This window comes from Cavia porcellus, unplaced genomic scaffold (genome assembly GCF_034190915.1).
Source record: "Cavia porcellus strain 051 isolate PalLab524CR breed Dunkin Hartley unplaced genomic scaffold, mCavPor4.1 scaffold_8, whole genome shotgun sequence".
In the NCBI taxonomy this organism is placed as follows: domain Eukaryota; kingdom Metazoa; phylum Chordata; class Mammalia; order Rodentia; family Caviidae; genus Cavia; species Cavia porcellus.
Window position 1 is genome coordinate 31,703,005 of NW_026947491.1, and position 18,189 is coordinate 31,721,193.

At 35.6% G+C, this 18,189-nt stretch overlaps 1 protein-coding gene across 1 annotated transcript in view; it reads left to right on the forward strand.

The window, feature by feature from the left end:
* The window catches only part of Lrrk2 (leucine rich repeat kinase 2), a 134,914-nt gene that overhangs the window by 62,114 nt on the left and 54,611 nt on the right, over positions 1-18,189 (forward strand). Inside the window, exons 23-30 of the mRNA XM_063254555.1 lie at positions 267-484; positions 3,047-3,297; positions 3,583-3,731; positions 7,506-7,599; positions 10,146-10,332; positions 11,439-11,620; positions 13,308-13,537; positions 13,940-14,067. Coding sequence (XP_063110625.1) covers positions 267-484; positions 3,047-3,297; positions 3,583-3,731; positions 7,506-7,599; positions 10,146-10,332; positions 11,439-11,620; positions 13,308-13,537; positions 13,940-14,067 — 1,439 coding nt within the window. The remainder of the gene's footprint in view (positions 1-266; positions 485-3,046; positions 3,298-3,582; positions 3,732-7,505; positions 7,600-10,145; positions 10,333-11,438; positions 11,621-13,307; positions 13,538-13,939; positions 14,068-18,189) is intronic.

Consider the following 18,189-nt stretch of genomic DNA (forward strand, 5'->3'; position numbering starts at 1 on the left):
CTTACTTTTTTATGATTTTTCTGAAAATAATACCCCTATCAATGCCACTCTTTGTCTCATTGTATAGTGCTTTTGATTTTGTACACCATCTAATCAAATATTTTTTTATGGACTTTCCATGTCTTCCTTTGGAATGCAAGCTCCAGGGTCCAGTCTCTTACTGAGCCTCCAGTGAGACAGCCTGAACCTAGACGGTGTTTTGCAAACCTCTACCAAATACATTTAAATTGTGTACTTATATTTCTTTTGTTTGTTTGTGACAAAAGGGACATCAAAACTTCAGCCACATACAAGGCATTTGGACAGTGCTTCTTCAATGGCTTGTGAGAGAGAATATATTACATCTCTAGACCTTTCTGCCAATGAACTCAGAGATATCCATGCCCTGAGCCAGAAATGCTGCATCAGTAGCCATCTGGAGCACATCGAGAAGCTGGAGCTCCACCAGAATGCGCTCACAAGCTTTCCACAGCAGCTCTGCGAGGTAAGTTCCATGCATCCTTAGAAGATATCCTTCCACATAGTACACACGGCCATGGCACTGAGGCTTACCTGGCATGATTAAGTCTTCTGGAAGCAGACTCTGCTTTTATGTCGTGTGACAATCATTCCTCTCGTTCTCATTTTCATCCAATAGGCATCAGTGTGTGTGGTGTTCAGAGCCACCTCTGAGGATTAGCAATGGAAGGGAGATTGAAAAGAAATTCTGGGTCTGTCCTAGGACTTGTGGTTCATGTGGAAGTCTATCAAGGCTGCATGTTGATTATGCTCTCCATAACTTAATTCCAGGAGGTTAATGTACACTGTTTAAATTACATTAGACAGACTAGAATTAAACCCGTTTTGATAGTATTGGTGTCAATTTAGCTACCTGTTTTGGGCTTACATGTATTTGTTACTTTGCTTGCATTAAGCTATCATTGTACCCTCTGTAAAATATCTGGTCTTAGCTATAGGATCATAATTGGATTTTGGGTATTTTTGAGTTTTAAAATTGTATGTAACTTAAAAATTGATTTTTTGACACCACTTCCTATCTTTTTAAGAATTAAAATGTAATACTGGGCACTCCTCTGAATATTGACTTTGGTCATTATTTTTATATATTATGAGCTAGAATAGCTTTTAAAGCCAAAGTGAGTACCATGACAAGATCTTCATATAGAAGATTAAATAATTAAACTAAGTTTGTGGACTGAAATGCAAAGTTCGATAAAGGATTATCTCTTTTTTTAAAAAAAATTTACTCTTATTGCTAATATACTTCTTATCATAATTTTGAGATATTTTTTCAAACAAAACTGCATGAGTTTTAAGTATATTTAAATAGAGTCTTTCCCCTGAAGTTTGTATCACTGGAGAGAGAAAGAAGGGGGGAAAAATCCTCACACCCCGACCTGTATGTCTAAAATATGCACCCCCTTTCCTCTACCTCTTTACCCAGCTAATCCCTTCAGGTCACCCAGGTCTCAATTTAAATGTCACTTCTCTCCTCCACTCTCTCCTCTTTAACCTCCCTCAAAGGTTTGTTAGCTGTCCACTTGGTTTACATTTCCATGGTACCCTCAGTTCCCATTATTCCATAAATTTTGATTTAATGTATATCATGATTGCTAACCTGTGAGCTCCATAGAAACAGGGGCTATTTCAGGCTATTCCTCTCTATCCCCAAGCCCAATAAGGCTGGTGTGTATTAGAGGCTGAGGAGATACTGAGTTAATATGTGAAGGAATTAATGGTTGACACTGTTAATTAATGAGTAAACTTTCGATAATACTTGTTATAAGAGTAGGTAAAAGAAAACCTAGGATATAGCCTAGCTTGAAACAGAGAGGATTTCAACAGAGAATCTCAGAAATGTCACATATTAGGGATCCAGTGACTAGATCCTCTCAGACTCTCTTTCCTGTCTCTTCTCTCTCTCTCTCTCTCTGTCTGTCTCTGTCACTGTCTCTCTTCTCTGTCCTTTTCTTTTTAGAGACAAGGTCTTGCTATTCATTCAGGCTGGGCTTTTAACTTACTGTGTAGCCCAGACTAGCTTTGAACATATGGGTATCCTCCTGCATCAGTCTCCTAACTGCTGGAATTGTAGGCATGTGCTGCCATATCTGGCTGTTCTCTTTAAAAAGTTTCAAAATCATTGGATGGCACTTTTTCACTGCTGTCTAATGTATTTCAGCTGCATTTTTTGTACAAGAAGATTTCCTGATTAAATGTTGGGAGTAAGTAATTAAAATAAAAAGAAATGTTTCCTTCTGAATGAAGCGATGGGCTCAGAAACAAAAACAAGAACTTGGAACAGCGGAGGCCAAGTCATTAATAACCCTATAATCACATCAAGCTCTTTAGAATTCCTAGTTAGGATAAATATGTTGATATATAAAGAAGTGATATGTGAAGAGCATAAGTATGTAATTATTTGTAGTATTTTATTTAGTCCTTTGACAATAAATACAGGATTTTAAAAATTGACCTAGTATGTAAATAGATTTGCTATTATTATTCTAAAATTAGAAATTTTTTAAAAACAGAAGTTAGAGATTAAAGCCAAAAGTTCTTGAAAAAAGAGGAGGTTCCAAAATAAAATAGTACTGAATAGCTGATTACTTGCACAGTTAAATCTTATTTAGGTTAGTATGTACCATAATTTCTAAAAGGTAGTACTTTTAAAAATTTTATTCTTAGGATTATATTTTGTATTCATTAAATCATTATTATGTTGTTTTTCATTAAATCATCCAAATATTTGTTGAAGCGTATTTTGCTTTCATCTTTCTCTTCACAAAAGCAATTTATGAAAAAGCTGAATTAGGCTTGTCACCCTATTTTCATGCAAATGCTTTTCACAATTTGCCTGATGTATTTTCGTGGTTTTCTTTATGCTACAGCAGAGATGGATGGGCTAGTATACTGAAATTCTGCTGTGGATTGGGTTTTCAGGTTAATAAACAAATTTTTGATGGTTTAAAACAGAGGTATGGAAAGATGTATTAGCAAAAGTTTCTTAGATGGTTAATTTTAGAACTTTGAAATATTGTTTTTTCAGACTCTGAAGTGTTTGACACATTTGGATTTACACAGTAATAAATTTACATCATTTCCCTCTTACTTGCTGAAAATGAATTGTATCTCCAACCTTGACGTCTCTCGAAATGACATTGGACCCTCTGTCTTTGTGGATCCCTCAGTGAAGTGTCCCACCCTGAGACAGCTGAATCTATCATACAATCAGCTGTCTTCTTTTCCTGAGACCCTTCCTGAGGTGGTGGAAAGGTTGGAGCAACTCCTTTTAGAAGGGTAAGAGGGGGTTCATGGAAGCCGCATGGGTGCTGATACTGAGTTTTCTAGAGTTGCCAAACTTTACTGACCTTTCTATGACAATGAGTTCTAAACAACAATATAGCAGAAGGTGGAGGCAATTAATATTACAGTTTTACCAAGTGACCAATTTTCACCACTGATTTTAAAATTAATCAGCTTGGTTGGATGTGATTTTTTGAAGGTGAATTGTTATGATTTTTGTACTTTAAAGCATTTGAGTTTAATGTCATTTAATTCTTATTTTTGTTTTGTTATGACTAGAAATAAAATATCAGAGATATATTTCCCCTTGAGTCTGAAGGAACTGAAGATTTTAAATCTTAGTAAAAATCGTATTTCATCTCTACCAGAGAACTTTTTTAAAGCTTGTCCAAAAATGGAGAATTTCAGTGCCAGAATGAATTCTCTTGGTAAGTGTTTTGTATTAGAGGCTGAGGCTGTTTTGTATTACTGTCCCTCCTTGCAGGGACTTCTGCACCTCATAGGTGAAGTCATATATGGACAGATGAGAATTTAAAGTAGGTGTTTTAGTTTAAATACTAATGTTGGAGATTCAAAAATAAGATCAGCAGGTTGAAAGTAAAGAGTAATGAGCTGTCAAGCTATTGAAAGACTGGGAGAAACTTAAATACTTGTACATATTTAAGTGAAAGAAACTGGGGTGAAAAGGTCACCTACTGTACTGTATGATTTGAGGACAGGAAAAAGATCTGTTTTTGTAGGGGTAAGGGAGAAAGAGACTGAGTGCAGCACGGAGGATTTCCCAGCAGCAAAACTACCCTGGATAACCCTGTAGTGGCCGACATTGGCTCTTGTACATTTGCCAAAATTCATCCAATGTACAACCCAGGAATGAATCTTACAGGAAACTGATCTCTAGGTAGTAATCATGTGTCAGCAGTGACTCCTCTATTGTAACAAATGTGCATAACTAATGCAGATTTTTAATACCGAGGAATATGTATGGGAGGAGGCGGGGAAAAAGATGCTGAGGGGCATCTTTTCCCCCAATTTTTCTATAAACCTAGAGCTACACTAAAAAAGGCTGTAAACCATGTTTGTAATTTAAAATAATTAGCACATTGCTATTATCATAGGCTAACATGGCAGTTATTTAGCCTGTGAATAGTAATCATACTGTGATTCTTACATGGGTGCCAGAGATGTGGGAAGTGCCCTTATCCTGAGTTTCACGTTAAAGTTTCTGTAGCAGATTTTTTGGATTATAAGTGCAACTACTGTTATGGTTTTTGAAAGTAAAATTTATCACTCAACAGCTTTCAAATTAGTGAAGCGAATGTGTGTTCCCTCAGCTTTGCAAGTTGGTACAGTATCCCTGTTTGTCAGTGTTGCAATAATATAGAAGATGATCCTCATTTTTATAAAAGTTGGGGCTACCCTACTTTTAAGAAGGAATTATGTTCATTGCTTGTTAGTCACAATAATCTAACATTATGGTGGAAGTACATTTAAGGTAAAAAATAGGAATTCCTCAGTATTTTTTCTTAATAAAAATGGCATGCACCTTGGAGCCCATAGTATTATTCTGTGCCTGGCTCACTACAAAATGATCCTTAGGATTGTTTGATACAATATACATCTTGACTACTTATTTAAAATATTTAATTGTCAGAACTTTCAGAAAGTAATATAGATAAAAATCACATTAATATGTATAGTATCTCTTTCCTTTTTTTCCTCCTTCCTTTTCTTGGACTCTCCTGAATTTTGGCCACATTCTTACCTTGAGTCTGAAACTGAGGATAGAATTTTTCGTTCAGTAGTAAGCAAAGCAAGTCTGGTATCTGTCTTTAAGGAACTTAAAGTTAAATGAAGAAGATAAGCATTAAATAATGGTGGCACAAATTAACACAAATATACATTGTGTTAAATATTGCAAAAAAGTTTCAGGATCCTTTGAGGGCACCTCATAGGGATCTGCTTCAGACTTTAGAGTCAGGGAGCATTTCTGTATCTGTGAGTTTGGAAAGAAGATCATCTGAGGACTCTGAGACTGGATAAGGTCAATATATCATCTCAACGGGATCACAACAATCACATGGGGCAGAACAGGTGATTACCTCAGGAATTGAAAATGTTGCAGCATCAAGACTTTTTGTGATGTGTTTGGGGTTGTACAGGTAATTAACTAGTTATAACCTCTTGGACAGACCTCAGTTGAAAACCCTGCTTTGCAGTCGTGTTATTCAGCTTTCCCACACTGTACAATAGTACTCAAGATAGTCAACCTGTAAAGGAAGAAGCATTTACTTTGTCTTATAGGGATTCCGGTCCATGACCCATTGTGCTGTTGCTTTGGGCTGTGGCAGAGCAGCATGTCAAAGCTGGAGGCAGCTGTTCACCTCAAAATGCCTGGGAAATGACAGTGGCAGACAAGAAGGGGCTGCGACCCCAACAGCTTCTTCAACTTCTTCCCCTCACTGATCTAAAACTTCTTTCTACCAGGCCCCATCTACTAAAGAATTCATGATCTCCCATAGTGCTGTATGCTTGGGACTAAGCTTTCAACAGTTGGCCTTTGGGGGACATTTACATGCAAACTATAACAATACTGTCCAACCATAATAGTTTGACAAGTGGACTTACATTTCCAAAGATGCCCAGTGGAGGACATTAAAATTAACTTCACGTGAAGCTAGGCATGGTGGCACTTACTTCCTGGGAAGTAGAAGCAGGAGGATGGCAAGTTTGATCCCAGCCAAGGCAATCTAGAAACGTAGACATTGTCTCAAAATAAAAAAATATAAGAAGGATTGGGGATATAGCTCAGAGTGAAGATTTTAGGTTCAATCCCTAGTACACCCTTAGTCCTCAACCACATGTGAGATGAAGTTTCTGTCTTTTGGTATTGTATTTTCTGTGTAGCATCTGAATCACAAGAATGTTAATTCTTAGGCAGAGAATCATTTCTATTCATTTATTTTGTTGCAAATGTGTTTTAGAAATAAGTAAGGCATAGCATTTGTCTTTCTACTGGTCAGTAGGACAGCTTCTCACATTGTCCCAGAAGATTTTTTACTTTTGGAGATTTCCTAGAAAAAAATATATTACCCATAGTCTAACCTTGGAAATGCTACAAAATAATTTCTAGAACAATCTTCACAGAACTACAGATTTGTAGGTCTAACGCAAATCTGGACGAGAGAATTGGAGTTCATTCACTCTATCTGCAGCATTTTCCAGATAAGAAAACAAGTGTTATGGCTTGCTTGATTCTCTAAATTGTGTTACCCCAAATTTATTCCTGCAAGTACCACATCCTATATTTCAGTCTTGAAAATTCAGAGACTATACCAGGATTTTGAGAAATGTTGCACTTTATTTTATTCAGTGTTTCCCAATCTCATAAGAGGATAAGATCAAATAACACCTTTATTAGACTCTACCCATTATGATTCCATAGAACACTCGGAGACAGTGCCATAATAATTTCCATCCTGTTACTATATTGTGTATTGGTAAAGTGAGTAAAGCTGCTTAGTTTACTTAAAACTAAGTAGTTTTACTTAGTTTTACTTAGTTTTTACTTAGTAGTTTTTACTTAGTTTTTACTTAGTTTTACTTAGTAGTTTACTTAGTTTACTTAAAACTAAGTAGTTTTACTTAGTTTTACTTAGTTTTTACTTAGTAGTTTTTACTTAGTTTTTACTTAGTTTTACTTAGTAGTTTACTTAGTTTACTTAAAACTAAGCAGCTTTACTCACTTTACCAATACACAATATAGTAACAGGATGGAAATTATTATGGCACTGTCTCCGAGTGTTCTATGGAATCATAATGGGTAGAGTCTAATAAAGGTATTATTTGATCTTATTCTCTTATGAGATTGGGAAACACTGAATAAAATAAAGTGCAACATTTCTCAAATATCACCTAGTAGTCCATCACCTTGACCCCTCAGCAACCTTATCAAGACACTACACATCACCTAATAGCCTCATATAGTTTCAAATTGAATTATTTCAATTAGAAATTATGATGGGTATGTGAATGGTTTTATTATGTAGTGTAAGTTTTAAAGACATATTATTTTACAGATTTTTTTATATTGTCAGTGTGAAAATGAAAATTAAACCAAGTGACAGGTAGCTATTCTCATTGAGTTTAATAGAAATCTAGTTAAAGATGATCGAAATGTTTATCTCATTTTTGTTTTCTTTTAGATACTATGCCTTTCTTGCCTTCTTCTATAACAAGCCTAAAATTGGCTCAAAACAAGTTTACATGTATTCCACATTCAATTTTAGATCTACCACAGTAAGTTTATTGTTAATTTAATTTCAAAACCACATGATCTAGAGCAGAACTGTTAGAAATATGTTAGGTATACAAATGTAATTCATTTAAATCTATGTAGTTTAATGTTTTTTTTGTATAAATGTTTGATTTTCACTAGACCAAAGACTGAAGTTCAGGCTTTTATATTAATTTGTCAGAATATAAAAGTATAGGAAAAAACTCAAGGTTGTGTGTAGTTAATTTTTGCCTTATAATAAAATGAGAGTACATTGGCTATCACTTTAACTTTTAAAATTTCAATTGTTATTAAAGGTTATGTTGTAAAAATACTATTATCTTTGAAATCATTCTCAAGTTATGTTTGAGTGACATTTTTGGTGATGATCAGAACAATTTACATGGTTTCAGGTTTGGGAGAATTTTTGGTTAATTTTATTGAAAATGAGAGATTGAATTAGATCTCAAGTGTGTTGCCATTCTAAATACCATTTTATTTGTGTTGTACATTACACATTGAATTTTATAAATATACATGTATGTCTTGGTTACTTTTTCTCATTGCTGAGACAAAATACCTAACATCCAAATTTAAAGGAGGAAAGATTTATTTTGGTTCACAGTTTGTAGAGGTTTCAGACTCCAAGGCAGAAGAAGACAGCAAAAGCAAGTGACCTTCTGTGCCTTATATTTTTCCAGGTTTCTCACCCTTAGTACCGTAGCACTCACCCTTACTCCTAACATTGCATCCTTGATACCTGAACCTCACACTCTTGATCCTCACTGCTGAAAAGACCCACCTATGACTACATGAGTCTTTGGGGGGACCTCTGGAACAAGCCATGACACTGTGCAAATATGTACATACACAGGAAAGTAGTAATTTTCTTCTAACCATAGAAAGCCAGACAAGCATTAAAGAAGTTAACTTATACCTACCTTTAGAATGTCAGATGTTCTTCTCATTGTTCTACAGGTGTTTATCTCTTTAATCTTCCTAATAATCATATAAAGTAGTTACTGTCTTCTCTTTTAAATCTCATTAGGGAGGTGAGACATCTCACAGTCACAGTTTTTCAACACTGACTCAATTTGACACTTCTTCCCTTTTACAGAGGCAACTACCAAGTATATGTAGCCTCATATTTTAAACATAATACATTCCTGAAAATGTGTGTTTGAAAATCAAATGTTTACAATGAGGAGTAGGAAATAATATACCATAAAGAAGGGATTTTTCTTCCTGAGAACTAAAAATATTATCCAGTCCATACACCATACCTTACATAGCATCCTAGGCTGTTTCCAGTGGCTGCATGCATTACTTCAGTTTCCTTTATTTTAAAATGAGCACACAGTTGACTCACTCAATACTGACTGAGGCTAAAGAGGTGCTACTTTGAGAAAATCTTGTTGACACTCAGCTTTTTAGGTTGCTTGTTAGACATACATGTCTTATCTCTAAGATAATCAAATTCCTTTTCTTGCTTTCCTTTCATTTATATAAGGTAACGAGGGAAAGCCAGTAACATTTTAAAATAAGAGCACAGATACTGATGTGCAACCTGAACTTTTGTCTGACAGTGTCATTTGTGCACGTAGACTTAACTTTTTAAGCTTTCAGTATGCTGGGTAGAAGGGATTAGTATACAGTTATAGAAGTCGAGGCCGCTTTTGCATCCCAAATATACTGCAGTTTGCACTGAAGGTCTTTTAGGTGCTAAGAATCACATTCAGTGTATCACTCGAGACAAATGGTGAAGAGTGTTTCTGTGTGCTATCATAATTACCCTGGGACCAACCTCTGCAGAATCCTCCTGGTAATAAAAAGTCATTCTATGGAGAAGACAAGTGGGTGCTATATTTTTCTAACTCTCATGGAGAAGGCAGGAATTTTAGTGGCCACTTTTACATCTGTTAATTGTAATTTTTCATTCACTATAAACATTTGTAAAATATTAGGTCTTTTCCTCTTTCCGAAATTGGTATTTTTATGTACCTGAAGTAACAAAATGGGCCTCAACTTTTTCTTTCTTTTTGAACGATTTTTGACTGATGCATATAAATTGTCTAATTTATGGGATACCATATGATACTTTGATACATGTGTACATTGTGTAATGTTCAAATAAAGCTAAATATATCTATCTTTTCAGTGATCATTTTTCATGGTGACAGTATTCAAAATTTCCTTTTTACAAAATTACATTTTTGTTATCTGTAGTTATCGTGCTATAATAATAGCATCAGTTGTGTTTTTAATTGACCCTGTTCATTTAAATCACCATCACAGTGAAACTTTTTTTTTCTGAGTACTAGCAATTGAACTCAGGACCTCATGCTTAGTAGGCAGGGGCTATACCGCTGAGCTATATCCCTGGCCCTAAAACATATTTTTTTCTAATGTGTTGTTATATGTATACACAAATTTATGTGTATATATATATGTAAATAATGTTAGTTATAAATTTATATTTTATTCTTACTCTGATAAAATGACTTTTGAAGGTATCTCATGTGGATTTTGAAAACACATTATTTTCATGTTGATATTGTGTTGTTTGCAGCTTGCGGTCCTTAGATATGAGTAGCAATGATATTGACTGTCTGCCAGGTCCTGCAAACTGGAAATCTCTGAATTTAAGAGAGCTCTTATTTAACTATAATCAGATCAGCATCTTGGACTTGAGTGAAAAAGCATATACATGGTCCAGAGTAGAGAAACTCCATCTTTCTCATAATAAACTGAAAGAGGTAAGAAGTCATCTTCATTCATTTGCAGTTACTGCCAGCTGAAAAGTGTGCTTCTTAATTTGGATGATCACAGATTATCACTTTAAATCTATGATTTGCTATTTTGTCTTATTGAATAAGATTCAATCTTACTTGTGGCAAGTGGTTATGTAACATTACTTAATTTGCTTAAGAAAGAATCATACAATATTTTTGAAGAATTCTATGAATATATGTATATATTTAATTATGAATATGGGTAAGGGTGTGTGTCATGGTGTCCCTGTATCTCTGATCTGTTAAGAGGCTCTCAGGTGTGCCACATTTCTCAAGTTCACTGAGTTGTATGTTTTTCCTCCGGCTTTCTTTTCCTGCATTCTTAAATTTCTGCATTTTTCTACTATGATATCTTTTACACATACAGATCTGCTTCCTTTGCTTTGAATCATTTCTTTGGTTATAAATCTGAAATTATTTACATATCTCGAAATGTATTTTTTTGGTCAAGTTTAAACCTACTTCCTCTAAAACCACAAAAACTTAAAAGTCTGATAGTGTGAGGTTTTTTTCTGTCAGCAAATGAATGTTTTTTGTTGTTAAACTAATACAAATCGTGTAAAGTTGTTAAACTAATACAAATCGTGTAAAGCAAAACATGCCAATTATACTGCTCCGTAAAGTACAAACATTTAGTCATATCATAAAAGCAGTAGGTTGCTTGAAAGTTTGTAATTGGTGGTTCCTCGTGGTTAACTAAAGAACACAGGCAGTATGAGTGACAGAATGAAGCCACATAGCCATATATTGTTGAATAACCACTAAGCACTTCTTTACTTTCAAAGTCTTGAAGAGATAAAGTATATCATCAAGGGAGATTTGTTTTTATTTTTACAGTTATAAATGTCACATAGATTGTTTGGGATAGGAAGTTCTTTAAAAGTATATTTTTCTGGTTTCAAGATGAAAATGTATGATAAGCTTTTAGGGATCATTCCAGCTCTATTGAAAAGTTGGACAATTTGCTGATAGAGTCTGTCATCTCTTCTTGGTTCGTGTATTATGGTTTCCTGGCAGTGTACATATTTTTCTTACTACCAACAGGTTTTACCTCTTTTTGTTTTATTAAGATTCCTCCTGAGATTGGCTGCCTTGAAAATTTGACCTCTCTCGATGTTAGTTACAACGTGGAACTGAGATCCTTTCCCAATGAAATGGGGAAATTAAGCAAAATATGGGATCTTCCTTTGGATGAGTTGCATCTTAACTTTGATTTTAAACATATAGGATGTAAAGCCAAAGATATCATAAGGTCAGATACTTTTATTTCCATTTGTTTTTATTAAATTTGTTTCAGATATCTTCAGTCTGAGATTTTTGATGGATGTATACTTATAATTTAAGAAAATGAATAGTCCTATTTAACATTAATGGTAATGTTAATTTAAGATTACTACTATGCTGTTTGCCTTTCTTTGTTAATGATACACAGATTTGTAGTCAAGCTAATGTTGAGAGAATGATGCCTCCTCCATATCATTCTTTTCAGTAGACATGGATGTTAGAAGGGAGATGGCATCACTACGTAATTAGTCTTTGGCTATTAATTACACAATCTAAAGATGTACAGTAGGGTTTAATAGCTTCTAACAATGCATTTCATATAGAAAATAGTTAATGTACCTATTACAACTTAAAGCATTTTACTTGCTTACCTGTATGTAATTACTAATTTGACTTTGTCCTTGAAGACAAATAGATACTCAGCTTGATCATTTTTGAAGCCCTCAAAACTTCCCAGATGTCACTGTCTTTGATCTTTACACTTTAAGGTATCTTTGACAGTGGATTTTATGCATGCTATTACTGTCTTTTAGTGTAGTAGGTCTATCATTACCTTTATTCCCACAAATTTACTCTATTTATCTTAGAGACCTCAACTCAGCAAACACTTCTCAGCACACCTGTAACTTGACTGTCACATACACCCAAGGAATGAGGGCTGGGTTCAGTCCCTGGCACCTAACACTCCTAGCACCTAACACAGAACCTGGCATACAAATGATAGATGATATATGGCTCTTACCCAGTTGTCTTGTGTTTAAATTCTATTAAATTTATATTTCACTTTTTATTTCTTATGAAGATTTGATTTTATGAACTCCTCCCAAGCTTGATTTTACAAAAAATAAAGAGCATGTTGCCTTTGTGCCCATGTGACTACCTTTCATCCTACACAATTTACCCCCACTTTTCTCTCCTGAAATTGGAACATTCGCTTATATTAAAATGGATTCAATTCTTAAGTGTACAGTGGAACTAGTTTTCAGTGTATTATGTCATCTTATCAAGCCATTATATAACTAAAACTTACAAATCATTTATACTGTATGTGAATATATATGTACTTGTACATACATAATAGAACCAATGTGTGACCTCATTATCATGCTTTAGTATAACTATATATATACACGTATATATAGTACCTGAGTTCAGTGTCATACATGCATTATAAAATTTTACACTACATAATTTTAGAATTTTATCTGTACTACTTAAAGAAATCCAGAAACACACACATTGTATATATATATAGTTCTATTAGTATTACAAACAAATTTTGAAGTTTATTGTTAGTGCTAGTGTAATGTGTCTTTATATTTGGTAATGCTGCCAAACATAAGCTATTTACTTGTTCATGGAAAGGCATGTATAGTGTCAATTCTCTCAGGTGAGCAGTCTTTTGCATACTGACATTAGAGTGTCCAGTGCATGAGAATTCATCTAAATCCTAGTGTAATGTGTCTTTATATTTGGTAATGCTGCCAAACATGAGCTATTTACTTGTTCATGGAAAGGCATGTATAGTGTCAATTCTCTCAGGTGAGCAGTCTTTTGCATACTGACATTAGAGTGTCCAGTGCATGAGAATTCATCTAAATCCTAACTGTACTGTTAAGCAATTTATTATTTTATTTTTATATTTCAAATACCAGGTTTCTTCAACAGCGATTGAAAAAAGCTGTGCCCTATAATAGAATGAAACTTATGATTGTGGGAAATACTGGAAGTGGTAAAACCACTTTATTACAGCAATTAATGAAAACCAAGAAATCCGATCTTGGAGTGCAGGGTGCCACAGTGGGCATAGATGTGAAAGACTGGCCTATCCAGATAAAAGGCAAAAAGAAGAAAGACCTTGTTCTCAATGTGTGGGATTTTGCAGGTACAGTATTTATGTCTCTTAGTGTTTATTGCTTTCTTTTTACTTTTTATTTAGAAAAGGTATTTAAAAACTTGCATTTTCTATTTAGTACAGCAGAGAGCAGGTATGTTTTTATCAAATTAGTCCAAAACCATTTCTTCTAATTTTAGCACAACAGAGAAGTATATGGAAAGAAATGTTAGGAATGAGTAGTAGCCAGCTGAAGTGGAGTGTTTGGTTGGTGGGTAATACGTGTGCTGAATGCTGTTAATTCATGGTAAAACACAGCATAGACCTCTAAATGTGTTTTTTTTCCTTTCTCTTTTAAATAAGTAATTTTTCTCTTCCCTATTTAAAACAATTCTTGCCTGTTTCTGGGAGATTAAAAAGAAAAAGAAGAAACTCTCCCTGATCTTTATCTAGGTCGTGAGGAATTCTACAGTACTCATCCCCACTTCATGACCCAGAGAGCACTGTACCTTGCCGTCTTCGACCTCAGCAAAGGGCAGGCAGAAGTGGATGCCATGAAGCCCTGGCTCTTCAACATAAAGGTGAGCTGTTCTAATCGTTTAGAAATAGAAAACTACTCTAGGGCTTTTTGGTATGTTTGTAAGGAAATTTGTTTTGGGCAGACAGTTGGCTCCTGTTGCTTCAATTTTTTTCTCTTTTTGAGAGAAGATTTCACTATGTAGCTCGGGCTGGCCTTGAACTCATTTTGTAGCCCAGGCTGGCCTTGAACTCACAGTGATCCTCCTGCCTTCACCTTCTGAGTGCTGCCTTCACCTTATGAGTGATGGGGTGCCACCATGCCTGGCTACTCAAAAAAATTTTTTTTTCATTTAGAAGACTAAAAATTTGTGTTGGAAAATTTTCATAGTAAGGTCTTAATGCAAAAGAATAATTATGTTCTATTTTGGTGAATATTATCCATACCAGAATCTTTTTATACTATAAAAACTCAAAAATATATTCTGTTCAATTAATTTTGACTGTATTACTTCTTAAAGGAAATATAAACTTTCTTAATTGAAAATGAACTCTACCAGAGAATGAATAGTGGTGGATATTTCACCAGTTGTGTGCTCAGCTGGCAACTTGGTATGAAGTCCTTCAGATTGTACCCTTGAACTTACCTGACCGTCTGGTTTCCTGCTGTCTGCTATTCCTTCGAGCAGCACGGCTTTCAGAGCTGAGACTGGAGGGTGACAGCATACTTTTTGGCCTGTGCTCCGCTGAGCGCTCCCTTGAGTCATGTCCTTAGGTTTGTGTCAAGATCATCTTGGAGGGTAACTTGGCCATGTACATACTTGTTTTTGTAACCTGTATAATTCTTTTTTTTTTTAATTTTTTTTTAAAATTTTATTTAAGGAGAAAAGAAAAAAAAGCAGAGAAAGGGTACAAGTTATACAGATTTGCAGAAAAAAAATGAACAGTAGGAAATCACTAGTTAATGGATTACATATTGTCATCTTAGAAATAATTGTTCAAGTCACAAAATTAAAGCTTGTAAAGTGGACATTCCATCTATGATACTGCAAACAGTTCTGTTCAATGATCCAATAAAACTCTGTGATATCATTTTCTATCTTATACACTTAAATATACATGCAGTTATATAGTATAGAGCACTTTCTTTTCCTCTCTTTTGTACAATGACTATTTCACATTTTGGGTTTCATTGCTCCCATGGTTCTTATTACTTTTTTGGAAGAGAGTAAAACCAAATGTGACATAACAGAACAGAATCGGTCAAGTCAAAAGGGTGGACATAATAGATAATGTGAAAACATAATACAAGGTGATCAACAATGGTTACCATAATGCCTCCCGCTATCTCTAATAGAATTGCCTATATCGTTAGTTACAATACAATTGAACAACAGTAAAGAATAAAACTGACAAAACCAAAACATTGGAGACATTGTAGGTCTTCAAAAGTAGATAAAAGTCAACGAGAATGGGTGTCTTAATGAATCTCATTATCTTCACAGCTGTTGCCTAAACTTTCGAACCTGATACTATCCAGCAAAACAGAATAGGGGAACATCAGTCAAAAACCAGATGGTGAGAGTAATACAGGGCTTTAAATCGAGGTAATGGAAAGTCAAAGTGAGTTACTATAATATATCCTGCTATTTTTTTCCTTTAATTAAAAGGATAAAAATAAAAAAGTAAATAATGGAGTGGAGATTGAGATAAAAGAGGGCATAACAACGAAACAGCACAGATCAAAACATAACCATTTAAGCAGAATAGTGTTTCACTACCAGATAATCCTGACCTAAAAGTAGTTACCATATTATCTCTTTCCTTGAAATCCTTGAGTACAACTTCGTATACTGTAGCATTAAGTATATCAAAACAATGTAAACCATTTAAGAGAATGACAGCATTACAGAATATTTAGAATCGACTAACAGAAAATGAACAATGGTTTCTGTATAATCTCCTTGTCTTTAAAAGGTTTTTGCTTATACTATCGTACATAATAAAATCCAGTAAGATACAACCTATTTGGACCATTGGAGACAGAAGGACAAAAGCTAGATGAGACTTCAAAACAAGATGATACTAAATCAGTATTACCTAGTAAGATGTCATTTTCTCCAAAATAGCTGTTCCTATCATCCAATCTTCTCTGCCTCATTTCTGTTGAGCTGTTATTCTGTCAGTAGCTGTCAGTTTGTCTTCTTCACTTTGTTCTCTGCTCCATTCGTTGTGGCCTCCATTATTTCTGGATTCTTTGTATTTTTCTTTTTTTAGAATATCCTGCAATACTCTCTGTAGAGTTGAATTGGTGGTTGCAAATTCCCCCAGTTCCTCTTTATCCTGGAAGCACCTTGTTTTTCCATCAATTTCCAGGGACAGTTGTGCAGGATATCTCAATCTTGGCTGGAGATTATTATCTTTCAAAGCTTGAATTATTTCCCCCCACGCTCTTCGTGATTTGATGGTTTGTGCAGAGAAATCTGCTGTAATTCTGATGGGTGCTCCCTTGTAAGTGGTCTGTTTCTTGTCTCTGACAGCTTTTAATATTTTGTTCTTGTATTGAATTTCTGGAATTTTTATTATTATATGCCTGGGTGTTGCTCTGTTTGGGTTGTAGGTAGCTGGGGTCCTGTATGCCTCATACATCTGAGTATCTTTACCTTTTGCTAAATTAGGAAAATTCTCCTGGATTATTTCTGTGAGTAGCTTTTGTAGTTCATTTGTTTGTGTCCCTACTTCTTCTTTTATGTTCTTAATCCTTAAGTTATGGATCCTCTTATCATCTTCTTGTCTTTGTATTATTGCTGTTTGTTTCTTTGTTATTTTTAAGAAGTTTTTCATTTCATTCTCCCATATTACAATTCTGCCCTCCAGTTCAGATAGTCTGTCCTTAGTTTCTTTCAAGCTGTTATGCCAGTCTTCGATAGACTTCTTAGTTTCTTGGTAGTCCCTTTGAACCTGCTTCACGTATTCTATGCTTTCCCTGTTTTCTCCATCAAACAATTCTCCCCTCTTTTTCTGTTCTTCCATTCCACCATCTGTTTTTTCTTGGGTGGTGCTTAGCATTTCTCTAACTATTTTGCATACTTCTAGCTTCAGGTCGTTGATAACTTCATTCCTGAATTGGTCTATGAGGCTCTCTATATGGCGCCTTATGTGTAATGGTGCGGTGTCTGCTATTGCCTATTTCTCAGAATTGGGGGCCAAGGAGCCTTTCTTGTTGCTGCCTCTTCCCATATTCTCTGTTCCTTATATATGCAAGCTTATATGAGAGGCCCAGCTTCTCTCCCTGTCAGCCACAGCCTGATCGAATTGCGCCGGTTAGGTGTTCCCACTCACCACTGCACACCAGGCAGCCTACGTGGGGCCCGCCCCTCCCGGCCTCCGTCGGGCTCTGGGATCTGGGTTGGGCCAGCCTACCGGGTCCGCCGGCAGCGTCACGCAGCCTAGGCACTTTTCACCAATCCCGCCCGAGAGGGGAATGTGTGGCTGGAGTCGCCACCACGCCCTGCTCCCGCAGGACTACCCGGGCCCAGAAAGTCCGCTGGAGTCAAACTGTGGTGGAGTGTCAGTTTCTCTCACTCACCTCGCCACAAGTCAGAACATGCCTCCCTGCCCGTCCTGTTTTCGACTCCGTTCGCAGACTCCCGTTCTCAGAGTTTCCGTGCGTCTCTCTCCTTGCCGAGCCGATGTAGAGGCAGCCAGCCACTGCGCGGCGGGAAACCCAAATGGCGTAGGGTCCAGCCTCAGCAGCGAGGCTTTTCTGTTCCTGTTTTAGCACCAGGACTGCATTCCAAGTTGGTTTCTCTCAGCCGAGTTCGTTCCTGAGTCAGCAGAGCATAACTCCACCTGCTTATGTCTCTTTAGTCCGCACCATACCTGGCTTCTGAACCTAGTTTTCAGAGAGCCTCCGGTAGTTGCTGTTATCTGTCCGCCATGTTCTCCCCACCTGTATAATTCTTTAAACTTTTTCTTGACTTTATTATAGCTTATCCAAATATTACAATGGCAGTAATACTTGATTTAGTGGCTTTTTTTCTTCCTCTGTAGATTCCAAATTGATTGACTTTAACATAAATTCAGATTGTATTCACAGATAAAAAATGTATAAACCGTATTATGTTATTTTGCTATAATTTGGGGATTGAGTGAATGCTTACTTTATTTAAAACATATTCATCAAA